Source organism: Anabrus simplex, chromosome 1 (assembly GCF_040414725.1).
Source record: "Anabrus simplex isolate iqAnaSimp1 chromosome 1, ASM4041472v1, whole genome shotgun sequence".
NCBI classification, from domain to species: Eukaryota; Metazoa; Arthropoda; class Insecta; order Orthoptera; family Tettigoniidae; genus Anabrus; species Anabrus simplex.
The window spans coordinates 737,768,862-737,784,825 of record NC_090265.1 but is presented as its reverse complement, the minus strand read 5'-3'; the positions used below and the strand labels follow the sequence as shown (position 1 = coordinate 737,784,825).

General features: G+C 38.8%; 1 protein-coding gene across 5 annotated transcripts in view; it reads left to right on the top strand.

Moving 5' to 3' along the window:
• MED23 (mediator complex subunit 23) overlaps positions 1-15,964 on the top strand; it is a 507,528-nt gene that overhangs the window by 284,578 nt on the left and 206,986 nt on the right. For all 5 annotated transcript variants that reach the window (XR_010858539.2, XM_067136121.2, XM_067136122.2 and 2 more), the window contains exon 13: positions 5,570-5,724. Coding sequence is in view for 4 of the 5 variants with exons in the window: in XM_067136121.2 (XP_066992222.1) it covers positions 5,570-5,724 (155 nt within the window). In the remaining variant the exon portion in view is untranslated. The remainder of the gene's footprint in view (positions 1-5,569; positions 5,725-15,964) is intronic.

The following is a 15,964-nucleotide window of genomic DNA, read 5'->3' as shown; positions in this document are numbered from 1 at the left end:
TCAATATTTCTTGCCGTTACATAAAATTCCAGTAGAGTCCAGAGTTGCAAAAAGTTAAATCCTTCAGACAAATAAAAAAAATTAAAATTTACATTTCCAAACACACTGTAGTTTCAGTTCTCCGTCCCACCAACCGGTGACAAAAAGTAAAAAAAAAAAACCCATACACATTAAAATTGGTATGAAACGGTGATCAGTTTGTTCAAAGCTTGCGTTTCTGCAGATGATATCCACACTGCGGCTTACTTGTTTGTTATTTTTTGAAATCCGATACTAAGTGAAAGTGTATGTTTAATTTTATTCTGTAAAAATATAGTACCGTATTTCCTTCAAACAGTACTTAGTAAAATTATATGAATGCCTTTGTTGTACAGTAGCCCTGCGCATTTTTAGACTATTTTTAAACGCCGAACATTGGCTTTCGCCATGCCGTAACTTTTTTTGTTTTTTGTTTTTGCAGCTGCACAATTATTCTTTATTTCTGCGGGTTTAAGGACCTTTTTACTTTACAAAATAAAATATTTATAAAATTCTCCTATCAATACAATTCAATTCATCTGTTAGATGAAGCAAAGTCTATACATGTTTCAGCCTAATCTCAAGGCCATCTTCAGTAGTAAAACAATGATTACATAATATACAAACAAATTAAAAATCGTAATGATGTGAAGTGACAGTGATCATGATTAGTGAGTTAAAAAATTGAGGTGCAAAGTCCTCTCGTCTAATAGATCTTGCCGACTGTTAAATAAAACACTATGCTGAGGAGTGTAGTGAGACCGTCAATACTACGAATAAAACGTGTATAACATCTGTAATGAGAAAAAAAGGAATATATGAGTGGATGAAGAACAAGTTAAAAATGATGTGCGAAAAGAAAACTCATATGACTTACTTGTAACTAAAAGTTGTCGTCTCGAATGGAGATGACCTTGTCGGTCTCAAGTCACATTGACAACTAAGCCTGTGTGTGGCTTACTGTGTATCTGTGTCGATGTGGTTGGGAGGCTTAGTTGTCAATGTGACTTGAGACCGACAAGGTCATCTCCATTCGAGACGACAACTTTTAGTTACAAGTAAGTCATATGAGTTTTCTTTTCGCACATCATTTTTAACTTGTTCTTCATCCACTCATATATTCCTTTTTTTCTCATTACAGATGTTATACACGTTTTATTCGTAGTATTGACGGTCTCACTACACTCCTCAGCATAGTGTTTTATTTAACAGTCAGCAAGATCTATTAGACGAGAGGACTTTGCACCTCAATGTGTTTTTAACTCACTAATCATGATCACTGTCACTTCACATCATTACGATTTTTAATTTGTTTGTATATTATGTAATCATTGTTTTACTACTGAAGATGGCCTTGAGATTAGGCTGAAACATGTATAGACTTTGCTTCATCTAACAGATGACTTGAATTGTACTGATAGGAGGATTTTATAAATATTTTATTTTGTAAAGTGATAACCGTCAATACGGAATGAGATTCATAACTTGCAATGGTTTAAGGACCATTAACCTAAAATTGGCGTCATAATACCGAAGAGAACCCATTGAAAATTTGCCGGCAATACCTATTCCATCCGTCTCTACAATACGACGATCCGTCAGGAAATTATTCTTGCTGTCTATAAAACTGTTACTTTTACTCTGTCGCTACATGCACGTCTCGCTTGCCGGGTTCAGCCAAATTCAGCGGCTAGCGATGTATAGGCCTAATCGTGGATGTTGAAAGTCAATGAAAGAGTTTATTGCGCCACGGTATGGCATTCCGCCCTTGCGTTTTTCGTGCACATACTTCATAATTTCATCCTTGACTTCTTTAAAGCGTCCTTGTTGTGGACCACTGAATGAATTTTTTGTACAGTACCAATTTTTTTTAGCTCTTTGTCTTCACGCTAACGCGAAATATTGGCTTTACTTAGGTCTATGCCGTATTTTCTTGCGGCTGCTCAATTATTCTACATTTATGAGTTTTAATAACCATTAACTTCAAACTGGCATCACAATATCGACGAGAATCTGTTGAAAATTTGCCGGCAATATCTTTTCCATGTGTCTTTACAATACGACTATCCATCACGAACTTATTCCTGCTGTCTATAAAACTTTATTTTATTAAGCGTCAAGTACAATGAACGTGTTATAACTCTGGCACTGAGTAGCTGGCCTTTCTAAGAATTCGAAGGCTCGCATGTCTTGATGCCATTCTGCAGATTTGGTAAATGGGAAACATTTTTGTAGAGGCTAATAGAACGTCATTTTCTCTTCACTATTTCCCGAGATCCAGTGACTTTACACACAGGCAATGTAAAACCGGTTGTCGTGGCTAGCGATGTATAATAAGGAGGCGGTTGTTTATTGTGAACGAGTTTTGTGTGTGCCTGCCCGTGCGGGGGTTAAAAGCAGCTTGTTTACCGCGGCAGTTACCAGTGGTATCCATTAACTTACTGTTAGGCCACGAATGCAAGACAGCCCTTGAGTTTTTGCATGAGGTTCTGAGAAAAAAACGTCTTGGATTTGGAGAAATACGGTATCACCTTAGAGGATTCTGTGGCAAACACTTCAGTTTTCTTTTTCAAACGGCGTCACCTAACCGTATATGTATCATGAAATCATATTTGAAACGCATATAGGGAAATGATAAAAATTTACACGTAAATAGCCTTTCCGAATTTAACTGTACGCGAGAAGATAATTATGAACTATTCCTCTGAAATCAGTGATGTAAGATAGAGATGGTGATCGCCACCAAGTCGAATCGAATCGAATCGAACGAAACGGAACAGAATTCTCTTGACATAGATGTTGATTCCCATGTCCAATGACGGACCATTTATATTGGTATTACAGAATTCTCTGCCAAGAATATTTTTCGACTAACGGAGTGGAATTGAACAGAATTATCAAGATTCGTGCAACTTCGTAGACAGTCGGGTCAAGATCTTTTGGACGACCATTTGGCGGCAAATGTGTATCAGCTTCAGCTGGAAAGTAAGCTGTTTCTTGGATACGGTCGGGAACGTTCTGTTTTGTGTTAGTTTATTTAATTTATTAATACAAGACACGGAAAAACTTACCAGTTTAATTCAAAAAAATAATTTCCTCTACAAAAAGACCCACAAGCATTACTACAACAATGTAAAAAATAATACCTGGGAGGAAATAAGCAAGGCTATGCAAACCAAACTTGCTAGAATATTCAGTTTTGTGGTAGGCTATGTATTTCATAATTTGTGTTGACTTCATCACAAAATCATGGTATGTTGGAGTCCACATACGGTATATCAGTACGATACTTGACACCACATCTCATATGGGATCTATATTTAAGTGTTTATTATATTTACAGTGAACGATTTCTAAGTGGCATTCTCTAGGTCTCAAACTGTCGTATATGTGGTCCTAACAAATAGTAGGCTACTGTATACTAAATTGCTCTAATGTGGACAATAAATACACTTCACGGTCTTTAATTGATGTTACAGAGAGTTGGCCTTGCGGTTAGGGTCGTGTAGGTGTGAGTTTTCATTCGGGAGATAGTGGGTTGGAAACCCACTGTCGGCAGCCCTGAAGATGGTTTTCCCATTTTTCACACCAGGCAAATGCTCGGCCTGTACCTTAACGCTACGGTCCTAGCCCTTTCCTATCCCGTCGTCGCCATAAGACTTATTTGTGTCGGTGCGATGTAAAGCAAATTGTAAAAAAATAATGTTGAGGCTACTTCGATTAATGATTTCATCCTGCCACAGGACACAATCTGCTGCATTAAAGTTGTTTTAAAAATGACCACTGACTCCCATTGCATCTGAGGTAGCATTTCCTCCTGTAAAATTGAACTTTTCTGTTAAATTCTACTATCTGAAATAGTTGTTGAAATTGCAATACAGTAACTCTGAAGTAGGCCTACCGTCATCGCACAATAAACATTCAAATAAGTTTGAATACTCTTCTTTCGGCTCTCTTGTTAATTTCATGCACCCAGAAACTTCTCCAATCTCTCATAATTTTCTGCCTCCTCACACCTTGTATCAGACTGTCCATTGCAAGCCTGAAGTTTTCCGTAGAATCCCGTTCGATTCTGTTCCACTAGATGTGAGCCGTCGAGTGGAAATTTCGACTGCTTGGTTCGATTCGATTCCACTAGGTGGGAGTGAGCCTTCACATTCCTAATTAATTTCTGTACCAGTATATAACATGAAAATTAAGAGATCGTTATTTTTATTTTATTATTTTTATTATTATTTTTAACGAGTTAACTGCCATCAGCAACGTTATTTACGCATTTATTACGTTAACTTGTTATCCTCTTTCATTTCGATTTTTTTTTAGAACAACAGTTGACTGGTATTACTAATCGACTCCAACATCGTTTTTGAATGTCAACGAGAGAGCTCACAAATGCACATAATGAGAAAACTATACCGTACCGAAGATATTTTGTGGCAAACTTTTCAGTTTTCTTATTCAAACAGCGTCACCTATCCTAACTTAACCATACTATACGTATGATGAAAACACACTTCAAGTGCCAGTAGAGAAATTATAACGTTCTCGCTATAAACTTTCATAATAGCCTTTCCATAATTTAACCAGACGTGAGAAAATATAAACTAACCTCTGAAATCAATTATGCACTCTGCCATATCTCAAGGTGTATCCCATTCTTACTTAATTGCAGTATTTAGCCTTAAAATTAAGTAGTCGTTTAGTCGGCCTTTATTTTTAACGAGTTAACAACCGTTATCAGACACGTTATTTACACATTTATAATGAAAATGTATTCTATTTCATTTCGAATTTTCTTTACGGAACAGGAGTCGACTGGTATTACTAATCAACTCCAACATCGCCTTCGAATGACAACGAGAGAGCTCGCCAGTGGAAACGATACCGAAGGTAATCAATCACATGCAATATAATCGCTGGGTGCATAAATATTAGACACGGAAAAAATTGTGCACGCTTAATCGCTCGTAATAACGGATGCATCAATGATAGGGCTCTCACTGTGACCGCAGGACGATACACAGTTTAATATAGAAATTTTGAAGGGACAGTAAAAGATTGTCGCTATGACAGTGTTCTCATTATATGCCATACTCACTGTAGCGGACTTCTACTGTACCTAAGTATGATAGGAAAGGCAGACTGAGAAACGAACATGTGAGAAAGGAGGTCGGAATGGAAAACCTAAATCAGAGAACTGATAGGAGTAAACTAAACTGGTTTGGATATGTAAAGGGGATGGATGGAAAGAGAGAGAAAGAGAAAGAGAGTAAGAGTGAAACCTAGAACAAGGTGAATAAAGAGGAGTTCAAGAAGAAGCGACCTGGACTGGGATGAAATGATGAAGAGAGATGGTGGAAGGAGAGAGGAAGGTAGAAAAGTGCCTGCAGGAGCTGGATAAAGGGAAACGAAGATGATGAGCCTGAAGAGAGGCGACACTGGGTGGTGTGGTAGTTGCAAGTAGATTCACAGAGTGGTTTTTCATGTAAACAAATGTATATAATGCGTGTCTATAGGTATTCAGAGAGATTTGTCTTGATGTGTTTTTCAGAAAGCTGTAGAGGAAGAATATCGCAACTGGACGTCCATGAACAACGAGAATGACATTATTGCACACTTCTCAGTTCCTGGAACTTCACCGCTCTTCCTGTGTCTCTTGTGGAAGATGATTCTGGAGACGGACAGGATCAGTACCATTGCTTACAAGTAAGTTGTCCTGTTGTTCACACCACATTGCAGATAGGAAGCCTACAAGGAGAGACCAGACTCTGTGTCCAACCGATTTCAACAAACTTCAATGTACCTGTTGGGGGGGATACTCAACACTAACTTGTGTATAAGGGTTTAAGTTAATTCGCTTTTGTTTTCGAAAAAATTGAGGACAAATGTCATGACATGTCATGTCCACTTCGGACCAAGTGGAGGTAATAGAACACTAAAAGGCGAACCCCAATTTTCTTAAACATGTCAGGTCCACAACCTAATAATTTCCGAAAAATGGATGAATCCCCCAATTCCAATGCGATGCATATATATTTGGAGAGTTAAAACAGTCGAGCGGAGCAGTGGCCGAGTGGTCACTGTACTTGTCTATGAACCTCGACAACATGAGTTCAAGTCTCTTCATAGCTATATTTTTTTTGTACAAAATAATTATTTGAGGGAACGTGAAGATAAAAATGCAAATAAAAATATTAAGCAAACTGCGGTATACTTCACGGTATACTTCATTTTCTGCCTCAAATTAATATCTGTTGTGTAGTGGTTAGTATGATTAGCTCCTACCTTGGGAGGCCCGGTTTCGATTTCTGGCTCTAATATGAAATTTGAAACGTGGTACGGGGACTGGAATGGGGTCCACTTAGTCTCGGAAGGTCATCTGAGTGGGGGGGGGGGGGGGGGGGGTTCGATTCCGTCCTCAGCCATCTTCAAAGTGGTTTTCCATGGTTTCCCACTTCTCCTCCAGGCAAATGCCGGGATGGTACCGAAGTTAAGGCCATGGCTGCTTCCTTCCCTTCTCCTTGTCTATCCCTTCCAATGTTCCCATCCACCCCAAAAAGGTCCTTGTTCAGCATTGCAGGTTAGGCTGCTTGGGTGAGGTATTGGTCCTCCTTCCAGTTGTATCCCCCGACCCAAAGTCTCACGCTCCGGGACACTGTTCTTGAGGCGGTAGAGGTGGGATCCGTCGCCGAGTCTGAGGGAAAAACCAACCCTTGAGGGTAAATGGATTAAGAAGAAAGAAAGTAGAAAATACTGTATGTGTAGAGAGAGGGGCACTACAGTAACTGAGAACATTTAGGCCTATAGTAATATATATATATATATGTCTACTGTATTTACTCATGTAGTAGACGCCCCCCCCCCCCTGGCTTTTCGAGACGAATAAAATTAAAAATATAAATCTCGCATATAAAAACCCCCAACGTAATTCGTCAGAGAACAACGATGATTCCGTTCTGAAGCGGTTACAAGTCTTATTGCAGCTCTGATAGATCGCACAAATTTGTGAATAGTTTTGTCCGTACGACCTTCGCAATGAAAACGCATCAAATCCGTGCGGTACATCTGTGTTTCGTAGTTAAGAAATGTCCGCCTCTGTAGTGTAGGTCTACTGCAGCTGTGATGACGTCACGCAAATAGGTGTCTACGAGATAGGTGTCCAACCCATGCATTGCAAGCGTGCATCAGTCATGCTATATGTCTGTGTTTTGTCCGCCAGCATAATGGTTAGCAGAATTAGTTGTTGTTCTCGGGAGTCGGACTTTGATTCCCAGTAGCGTACTGCCAGAGACTTACGAATGGCAGGAAGGTTGATATGCGGTAAAAGTGGTACATGTAATTCCCCTCCACTGGAGGTGTGTCTGAAAAGAGCTGTACCACCTCGGGATGAGGAGACAAGTTTACTTTAGTTGAGAAATATTTGCGGTTGTTGCTATTTATACAGCAGGCGAGATCACTAACAAAGTGGTCGTTTAAAATCTCGTAACTGGGGCCAGTATAGGTATATATTTGGAGAGAAGTAAGTTTAAAACGTGGTAAAAGATATCCAATTAAAACGATTGTTTTACTCGCCAACATACCTAACAAATAATAATTTAATGTCCCCACGTACTTTAAGCGATTTTCGAAGATGCCAAACTAAACATACTAGGGTATGCATTAATAAAAAAAGAGACAACGAACGTAAGGAATTAAACTTTATGATAATAACACGCATTACCGCTACACTTGTAGATATCCATAAATGCAGTATATTTTCCTGTTATTTATTTTTATTTCCATCGAGGAACTTTTGGCACTATCAGGGTGATAATATACCTAACCTAAACAATGTGGTCTGTCTTATCTCATGGACAGCTGTTTACGTAAATCCTGATGTGATAAATGTAGAGAACAAGCATGAAATGTAGGCTACTTAAAAATAGGGTCTGTGTTTCAACAGCCGCAGTTATCAAAAGAATGTTTCCAGTTACTATGTATTACATTCGGAAGTACAACTCGTAACATACGCTAGTTACCAGCTGATGGTTTGGCATGCCGGCATGCCTTCTACAGCACGGCTTTATTCGGAAGGAGTGGCTTCTGCTACATATACACCAACTGGGAATATTAGAGACCATCTCCAGAAACCATTTGGGAATAGATTCGCACTGTTTAGACTCTATAGTCGGGAACAAAATTATTTTTAAAAGGTTCAAAAGATGGGACCTCGTATGCTCTCGATTGCAGTGCATGGTCAAAGAGAATGAAGCATGGCTGACGCGACTGATGAGATGGCAGTAAAGATGACGTCACTTGGAATTCCAATACGCCGGTAGCAGGACAGGGAAGTTGGCGGCACACGGTGATAATTCATAGAAAGCAGTGATCAGGTTTACTGTGTGGTAGGCCTACTGCTGAACTGACAGAAGCAAAGGACTGGCCAATAAGATCTTTTGTATCAATATTTAATTATATGATAACACGATCCCTTTATTCTACGGGGTCGAGTATGAAGTGAGACGAATCTTTGTAGCGAGTTTTTACGGCTGTATGCCCTTCCTGGCGTCAACCTCACCAGAGGAATTAATGAGATGTAACAAATGACGTGATATGAGTAACTACAATGGACTTTTATATGTACTGTAGGCCTAAAATTCGTGTTCACCACTTATTGTCTTTTTATGTTTAGAAATACTGCCTTCCGACTAAAATAGCCAGTATAACTTAAATACATTCTAAGTTTGTTAAATAATAGTACAGAATGTTTACACGTACATATTGTAGCTCTTTATAGCCTAGAAGTCCTGTGTTCGCTGCACAAAATATTGAGGTTATCGTATATTGGACTGCCCTTTACTATTTTTGGCTGTAAAAGTGAGAAAAGAAGGGGTCTAATACGCGAGTAAATATGGTAAATGCATTGTATTGGAATCGGGGATTAATCAGTTTTCCGGAAATTATTAGGATGCAGATCTGAAATGTTTAAGTAAAATTTGTCCACCTTTTAGTGTTCTATCACCTCAACTTTGTCCGAAGCGGATCCTGCATTATGACATTTGACCTCATTTTCTTTTCTCGAAAATGAAAGCGTATTGACCTAAACCCTTATAAACGAGGTACTGTTGAGTATCGCCTCCCCACAGGTACATTGAAGCTTGTTGAAATCAGTTTGACACAGGGTCTGGCCTCTCCTTGTTAGAAGGGGAATAAGGATGTACAAAGAAAAGCGCAAAACAGTTTGGTAAATGATATGATGTAAACATTTTTAATATTTTCATAAGTAACAGATAAAGGAGAAATGAATATGCAGTGGGTTTCCTTTCCTATAGTGCCAGAAGATGTAAATGAGGACAGGCAGATTCATCTTTGTTTAAACCCTAAATCCCGCGCCTCCTAAAATGACAACTCTCTCAGTTGACTGACCGTTTCCCCTGTACTCTTCATAACTGCTTACCATCCTTGTGTTTTCCAAGTCATGAATTCCCCTGTACTGTTCATAACTGCGTACCATCCTGGTGTTTATGAATTTAATCACATTTTAAAACAACAGTTGGGTTTTCTCGCATCCTCGCCCCACACCCACGATCTCCCTAAAAGCACCTCCAGTTACATGGAGGCGGCCACAGACCTGAAGAACATACACATCTGTATGAACCATACAAAACCACACCCCTTCAGGCTCTTTCCCCTGCGAATACAACTGCGGTAAGACCTTCCATCTACATACACCTGTCACCAGTAGCACATCACCAGCAAGTTTTACCTTATAATTCTTCATCAGCATCATTTACCAGCTTCATTGCAGAGTCTGCTCAGCTTCTTTCTTTGGCTTAAATAAACAAATATGCAGCCAGCGCAGTATCTGCAAAACCCATAACATGGATCACACCCGGCACCATCAAATCATGTTTGGCGATTGTTTCACATGGTGTAGTCCCTAAACATTTATCCTCAACTTCCCACTCTCTGAAGTTGGAGATAAACTGGTGCTCAACATTAGATAACTGCTCCTTTTTCCTGTGTCTGCTTGTCAGCTATGACCACTAGCATTCTTATTCTATTCTGCACTGATGAATGTCTCAGCCAAAACATTTGGATCATGTAACCTCTGTTGATAAATGGGAGGAGGCTGCTCCATTTTCCATTAAATTGAAGTTTAGAATTTGGTGTACGTCATAAAAATTAATTTGTGAAGCAGACTTTTCAGAGTTTGTAAGGGTATGTTCAGTAAGGTTCAAATCAAAGATAGGGTCTCTCTCTGTATGACTTCCATTACTTGTATGTAATGTGTGTTTGCATACTGACCCCTTACTCCCATTTCCTGGTACGGGGTCAGGGATGAGGCAAGACGTTACAGTCGAACCTCTCTTTTGTGGACACCGTCGGTTCCGTGAAAAATGTCCATTACAAGAGGTGTCCATTAAGATTGTAAAAGTTGTTCGAACATTTTAATGGGAAAGAACATCCACCCTAAGTATATGTATACATCTTTATTTTGATTATTCTAAATAATTCCAGTTTTCTTGGGAGATATTACAAGTGATTTTACAGCATTTGCATTTATTACAGCTTCGGGAAGTAATCATTCAGTTGGGTGTGTAAATTATTATTATTTTTTTTTTGCTAGTTGCTTTACGTCGCACCGACACAGATAGGTCTTATGGCGACGATAGGACAGGGAAGGGCTAGGAGTGGGAAGGAAGCGGCCGTGGCCTTAATTAAGGTACAGCCCCAGCATTTGCCTGGTGTGAAAATGGGAAACCACGGAAAACCATTTTCAGGGCTGTCGACAGTGGGGTTCGAACCTACTATCTCCCGAATACTGGATACTGGCCACACTTAAGCGACTGCAGCTATCGAGTTTGGTAGTGTGTAAATTTAGCACATTTTTCTTTACTGTGATAATCTCAAAAAGGGGATAACGACCCAGCGTGACACGCATTTTTTAAAATTCAGTTCACCTAAACTTTCAGGTTATTTGCTATTTCTCATGCTTTATCTTGTAACATATGCCCATTCGCTCACAATTTCTTTGCTCGAAAACATTTGAACCAGTCATATACCGCACAGTTCACTTCTGCAAAAACTGACTCCCACTTACTTTTCATCCCTTGATTACTATTTTCCTTCACTCACTTAAAATGTCATTTTTATTCTTCACAATTGTGTTTTCTCTTAGCTTAATTTTTCAGGCATTTTTCCCCCTGAAAGTCTTTTTGCACTACGTTTATTCTTGTCTCGAGATCTAAACACGCTCAACCCTCCTTCTCATGTTTACTGGGCGATTGAAATGCTGCAGTATTTCTGCCCAAACAAAAAGTCTCGTCAAGTTTAACTGAACTACCTGACCTCGACCTTATCAGTGACAATCTGAGTTATAAATAGAATGATGCAAGATATGCTTGAAAATCCCTTGGTAACTCATGAGTAAACAGTCACTGCTAGCATTCCCAGGCAACTAAGAATCTCAGAATGTACACTAGTTAGAACAAAAGACGACCCTAACAAAAGGTTTGGAAAGAGCCCTGTACAGAACAATTAACTTTATGGCTACTTAAGCATTCCTATGTACCTTCATTTATGTTTTCCTTGGACACGAAATAGTACAAACATTCAAAAGGAATTCCCGTATGTTTTCAGAATGATTTTAGGATAAAGTCCTGTGCAGAAAAAGGTGTCCTGGAGCGCATGAAGTGTCCACTACAAGATGTCTGCTAAAACGAGGCTTATTTAACACATTATTACAAAATTGTACAAAAACTATTCTAATCCTCCTCATCAATTAAGACGTCCAATTAAGACGAAAGTTCACACATAAATAGACGTCTTTCAGCATTTAACACGCGTCTTCTGTAAAACAAAATGTCTGCATAGGGAGGTGGGGTAGGTTCGACTGACACCAGCCTCAGTTGAGGCACTAACGAAGATGAAATGAGTGTTGATGGTAAGGTGGCGGAAGGAACTGTCCCAGCATTTGCCTGGAAGTGAAAGTAGGAAACTACAGGGCAGTCAGCCGTGGGGTTCCAGGCCATTCCCCTCCCGAATGCAGAGCCGTAGCGCATTAAGGTGCAACCACTCCGCTCACTCCTTTCCATTCCTTGTATCTATAATTCATTATGTACTGAGAGCAATATCGTTATGGTTTTTTTTAAGACGATTGACATAATGTTTATCAGTTACTTTTCCTTTTCTGTTAATGTTTCAGAGAATCCAGAAAAATTCATTAAATATTAAATTAAAAACATCTGACAACTTCCTGATTTAGTCCGGAGACTCCCGATTTTTTTTACACTTTTTCCTGTCTCCCGATTATTCTATTATTTCTCCTGATTTTAGCTTATTTTTTGATGAGCTTCAAACATTTGTTTTCAAATCCTGTCACTTCAGCTTTGTACGCAAGTGGCTGGAAGTCCTTCGCTCATTGGCCACTTTCAAATTATACTCTTGCACGGCCTTACTTCTAAATTGAAGTTTCGCAAAACAAAGGAGCATCGCCTTCCCTCTGTTTCTATGCCTGCGAGAACAGCTGATGCAATATGACCGCGGTAAACAGCCCTTTTAAATTGTAATACAGTACTCAGAAAAATGAATGAATATTGATTGAAAACATATTCACAAGAACTACACTTTCTAACAATATCTGGCACTATAAGAGAATATATTATTAACAATAAAAGAGAATGAGGAAATAACACATCATTAACGGCTAATGGCTGGCACAGAAAGGAGGTTATGGCCTACAAAGGGAACACTCTACTGATCTCAGAGTCACTGGAACCCTCCAACAATATGAAAAACACACTAAATATTGAAGGAAAATGCAAAAGATCGCGAACCGTACCGAATACCAAACACGCTGAGCGAGATAGGTTAAGCACGTGGCGAATGTAAATATTAGAGTTGGCAACTAAGTTTCAACATCGTGCTCTGCAGATATAAATTGATATGAATTGCAGCTTGGGATTGGTTGGATGTCTATGCTTCAGTGCATAACCACCAGACAGAGCCAAAATCTGCTAAAACGTCAATTTAGAAGTAGAGCCGTACGGAGTATAAATATCGACGTTTATTAATACGAGAAATGCGTGTGAATGTGCGATATTTATTGAAACTTGTATATCGCAACGCGTATATCGATTGTCAATCTCTCGTTGTCGCGTGCTATGTTCATGTTCGTTCGCATCAGTCTAGTCGATTCTAGAGACTAGTCACCAGATTTGGAGTCTTTTTCTAATATGATTTTAGGAAAGACGTCAACGTTTGACCTTATCTTTACATTAAGACATATGATAGAGAAAAGATGGGAGTATGGAAAAGATATAGTGATGACATTTATTGACATTGAGAAAGCTTATGACATTGTGCCCAGACCGTTGGTACGGGACACATTAAGGAAAAAAACAGATTAACAGAGTGGAAGTGCAAATGATAAAACCTATGTACAAAAATTGAGTTAGTAGTGTGAAGACTAGTATAGGAAAAACAAAATGGTTTAAAGTTGAAACTGGTCTCCGACAGGGAAGTGTACTGTCCCCCATGCTATTCATCATAGTCATGGATGAAATTCGTAAGAACATTAGACAGAGATTGGGAAGACAGGCAACAAAAGCCATGTTGTTTGCAGATGATACAGTGATATGGTGTTGTATAAGATTTTTGATATGTAAATGACAATGTGCTACAAATTTATAACGTCACCTAAGAGGTAACGCTAATGTAAACGAAGACTAATAATCAATTAAGTCCCAGTAAATGTATATTAATGCACAGTGGAATGATAAGAGGGGCTCAGAAAAAGAGGACAGTCAGGACCGCTGAATATAAGGGCAAGACAAGATAACGAGATGTCAAATAACATGTATATTTATTTTTATTTTCGAACCAGTGGAAAGATAACAATATATGCTCTAGCAAGAACAATTTGACAGGATTTTTAATTTTTTTTATAAATAGAAAGACTGTACAATATAAGAAAAGGAGCTTAGAAATAGACATCAATTAATAGTTGACAAGATTGAAAAAATGGAACGTACAAATAAATATAAATTCATTTAGAACATAACAATTAAAGAAGAATAGACTACAAATTGAAAAACTGTACAGTGAGAATGGAATATACAAATAGATATCAAGGGATCAAGGAAAGAGCCTACCCGAAGATTGTAGTTACTGCAGTTGGGCAGTTCCCGTGGCGTGGTCTAATACCGGCTAATTCTTCCACAAAGGTGCTGCTACACAGCAACAAGTATGCAAGAGAAGTTACCAACAAAAAGTTGTTTTCGAGACCAACCATGCACAGAACATTCATCAGTCCCTATTGGTAACAGCTTACGAATATGTCACTTGAACATTGAATCAATTTTCTCTGCTAAGAGTCAATACCTTTCATGTCTGATGCTGCAGAATGAAGTAGATGTTATAGCAATACAGGAGACTGACACCAAGAATGATGCAGATCTTTACAGAAGAGGAAGAATTTACGGGTACTTTTTACCGAGCTCGATAGCTGCAGTCGCTTAAGAGCGGCCAGTATCTTGTATTCGGGAGATAGTAGGTTCGAACCCCACTATCGGCAGCCCTGAAGATGGTTTTCCGTGGTTTTCCATTTTCACACCAGGCAAATGCTGGGGCTGTACCTTAATTAAGGCCATGGCCGCTTCCTTCCCACTCCTAGCCCTTTCCTGTCCCATCATCGCCATAAGACCTATCTGTGTCGATGTGACGTAAAGCAAAAAAAAAAGAAAAAACACGGATACGTTCTGGTCGGGTCCATAAATTATGAACAGTATGGCATTGCAACATATGTCTGTCCCATCTTACTGACTACAAAGTAACTTACCAAGATAGAACAGCAGATATTTTTGTTTTGGGTGTAGAAGTTGCCGGCACCATGGTTGCAAATATTTACAAACCACTGCAAGTTAGTTGGCCAAATCCACCTGTAAGATTCTTCAGTTATCCAGTTGTGTATGTTGGTAATTTCAACAGTCAAAGTCATGTCTGGGAATACCAGAAAGAAGACCAAAATGGAGCTATTCTAAATGAATGGATGGACATGCCCAATCTTCAGCTTGTGTATAATGCTAAAGATCCTGGAATGTTCCGATCTGGCAGATGGTTAAAGGATTATTCTCCTGCTTTGTGCATCACATCTAGATCTGGAAATAATGAAATGACACAACGAAAAGTCATCAAGTCTTTCCCACACAGCCAGCATAGGCCAGTCATAATTCGTTTTGGTACTGAATAGAATAGAATAATTTTTATTGTCGTTAAGCAACTGGCAGTTACAATGGACAATCATAAATGCATAGTTACAAAATATTACAAGTATCTCATTAAGCACAGAAAATAAATACAACTATATACACAAAAGTTAAAATAAACATAACACTATTCGTCCAAGAGAGTGATAAATAACTACTAATTTACCAACATTTTAGGATGGCGTTGGCCTTTATTACCCCCCTTGAAACAGTGTTATAATTTCTTCAAATTCAGATACGAGTAGAAGCTACTGGATGTCAACCAATTTTTAAGGGTTCTTTTGAAGTTACATAGGGGCATATCCTTTACTTGGGCAGGTAGTGTGTTGAATAATTTAATGCCATTATACCTGTAGTTTTCTTGTGTTTTTCTCAGCCTAACATGTGGCATATCTAAATCATTTCTATGTCTTGTGCCATATGAGTGTACATTGCTGTGAGTTGTTAGGTCGATGAGATTTTCTTTAGTATTGAGTATACTATGATAAATGTATAATGAGAGAAGAGTCATAATTGCAAGGTCTTGGAACAGAGGTCTACAAGACTCCCTTGTAGCCTTACCTTTAATACACCTTATTGCCTTCTTTTCCCACTTGAACACATTTTGAGCTCCTGTTGAGTTACCCCATAACATGGTACCATATGATAAGTGTGAATGAAAGAAGGCGTAGTATGCACTCATCATCTGACTACTACTA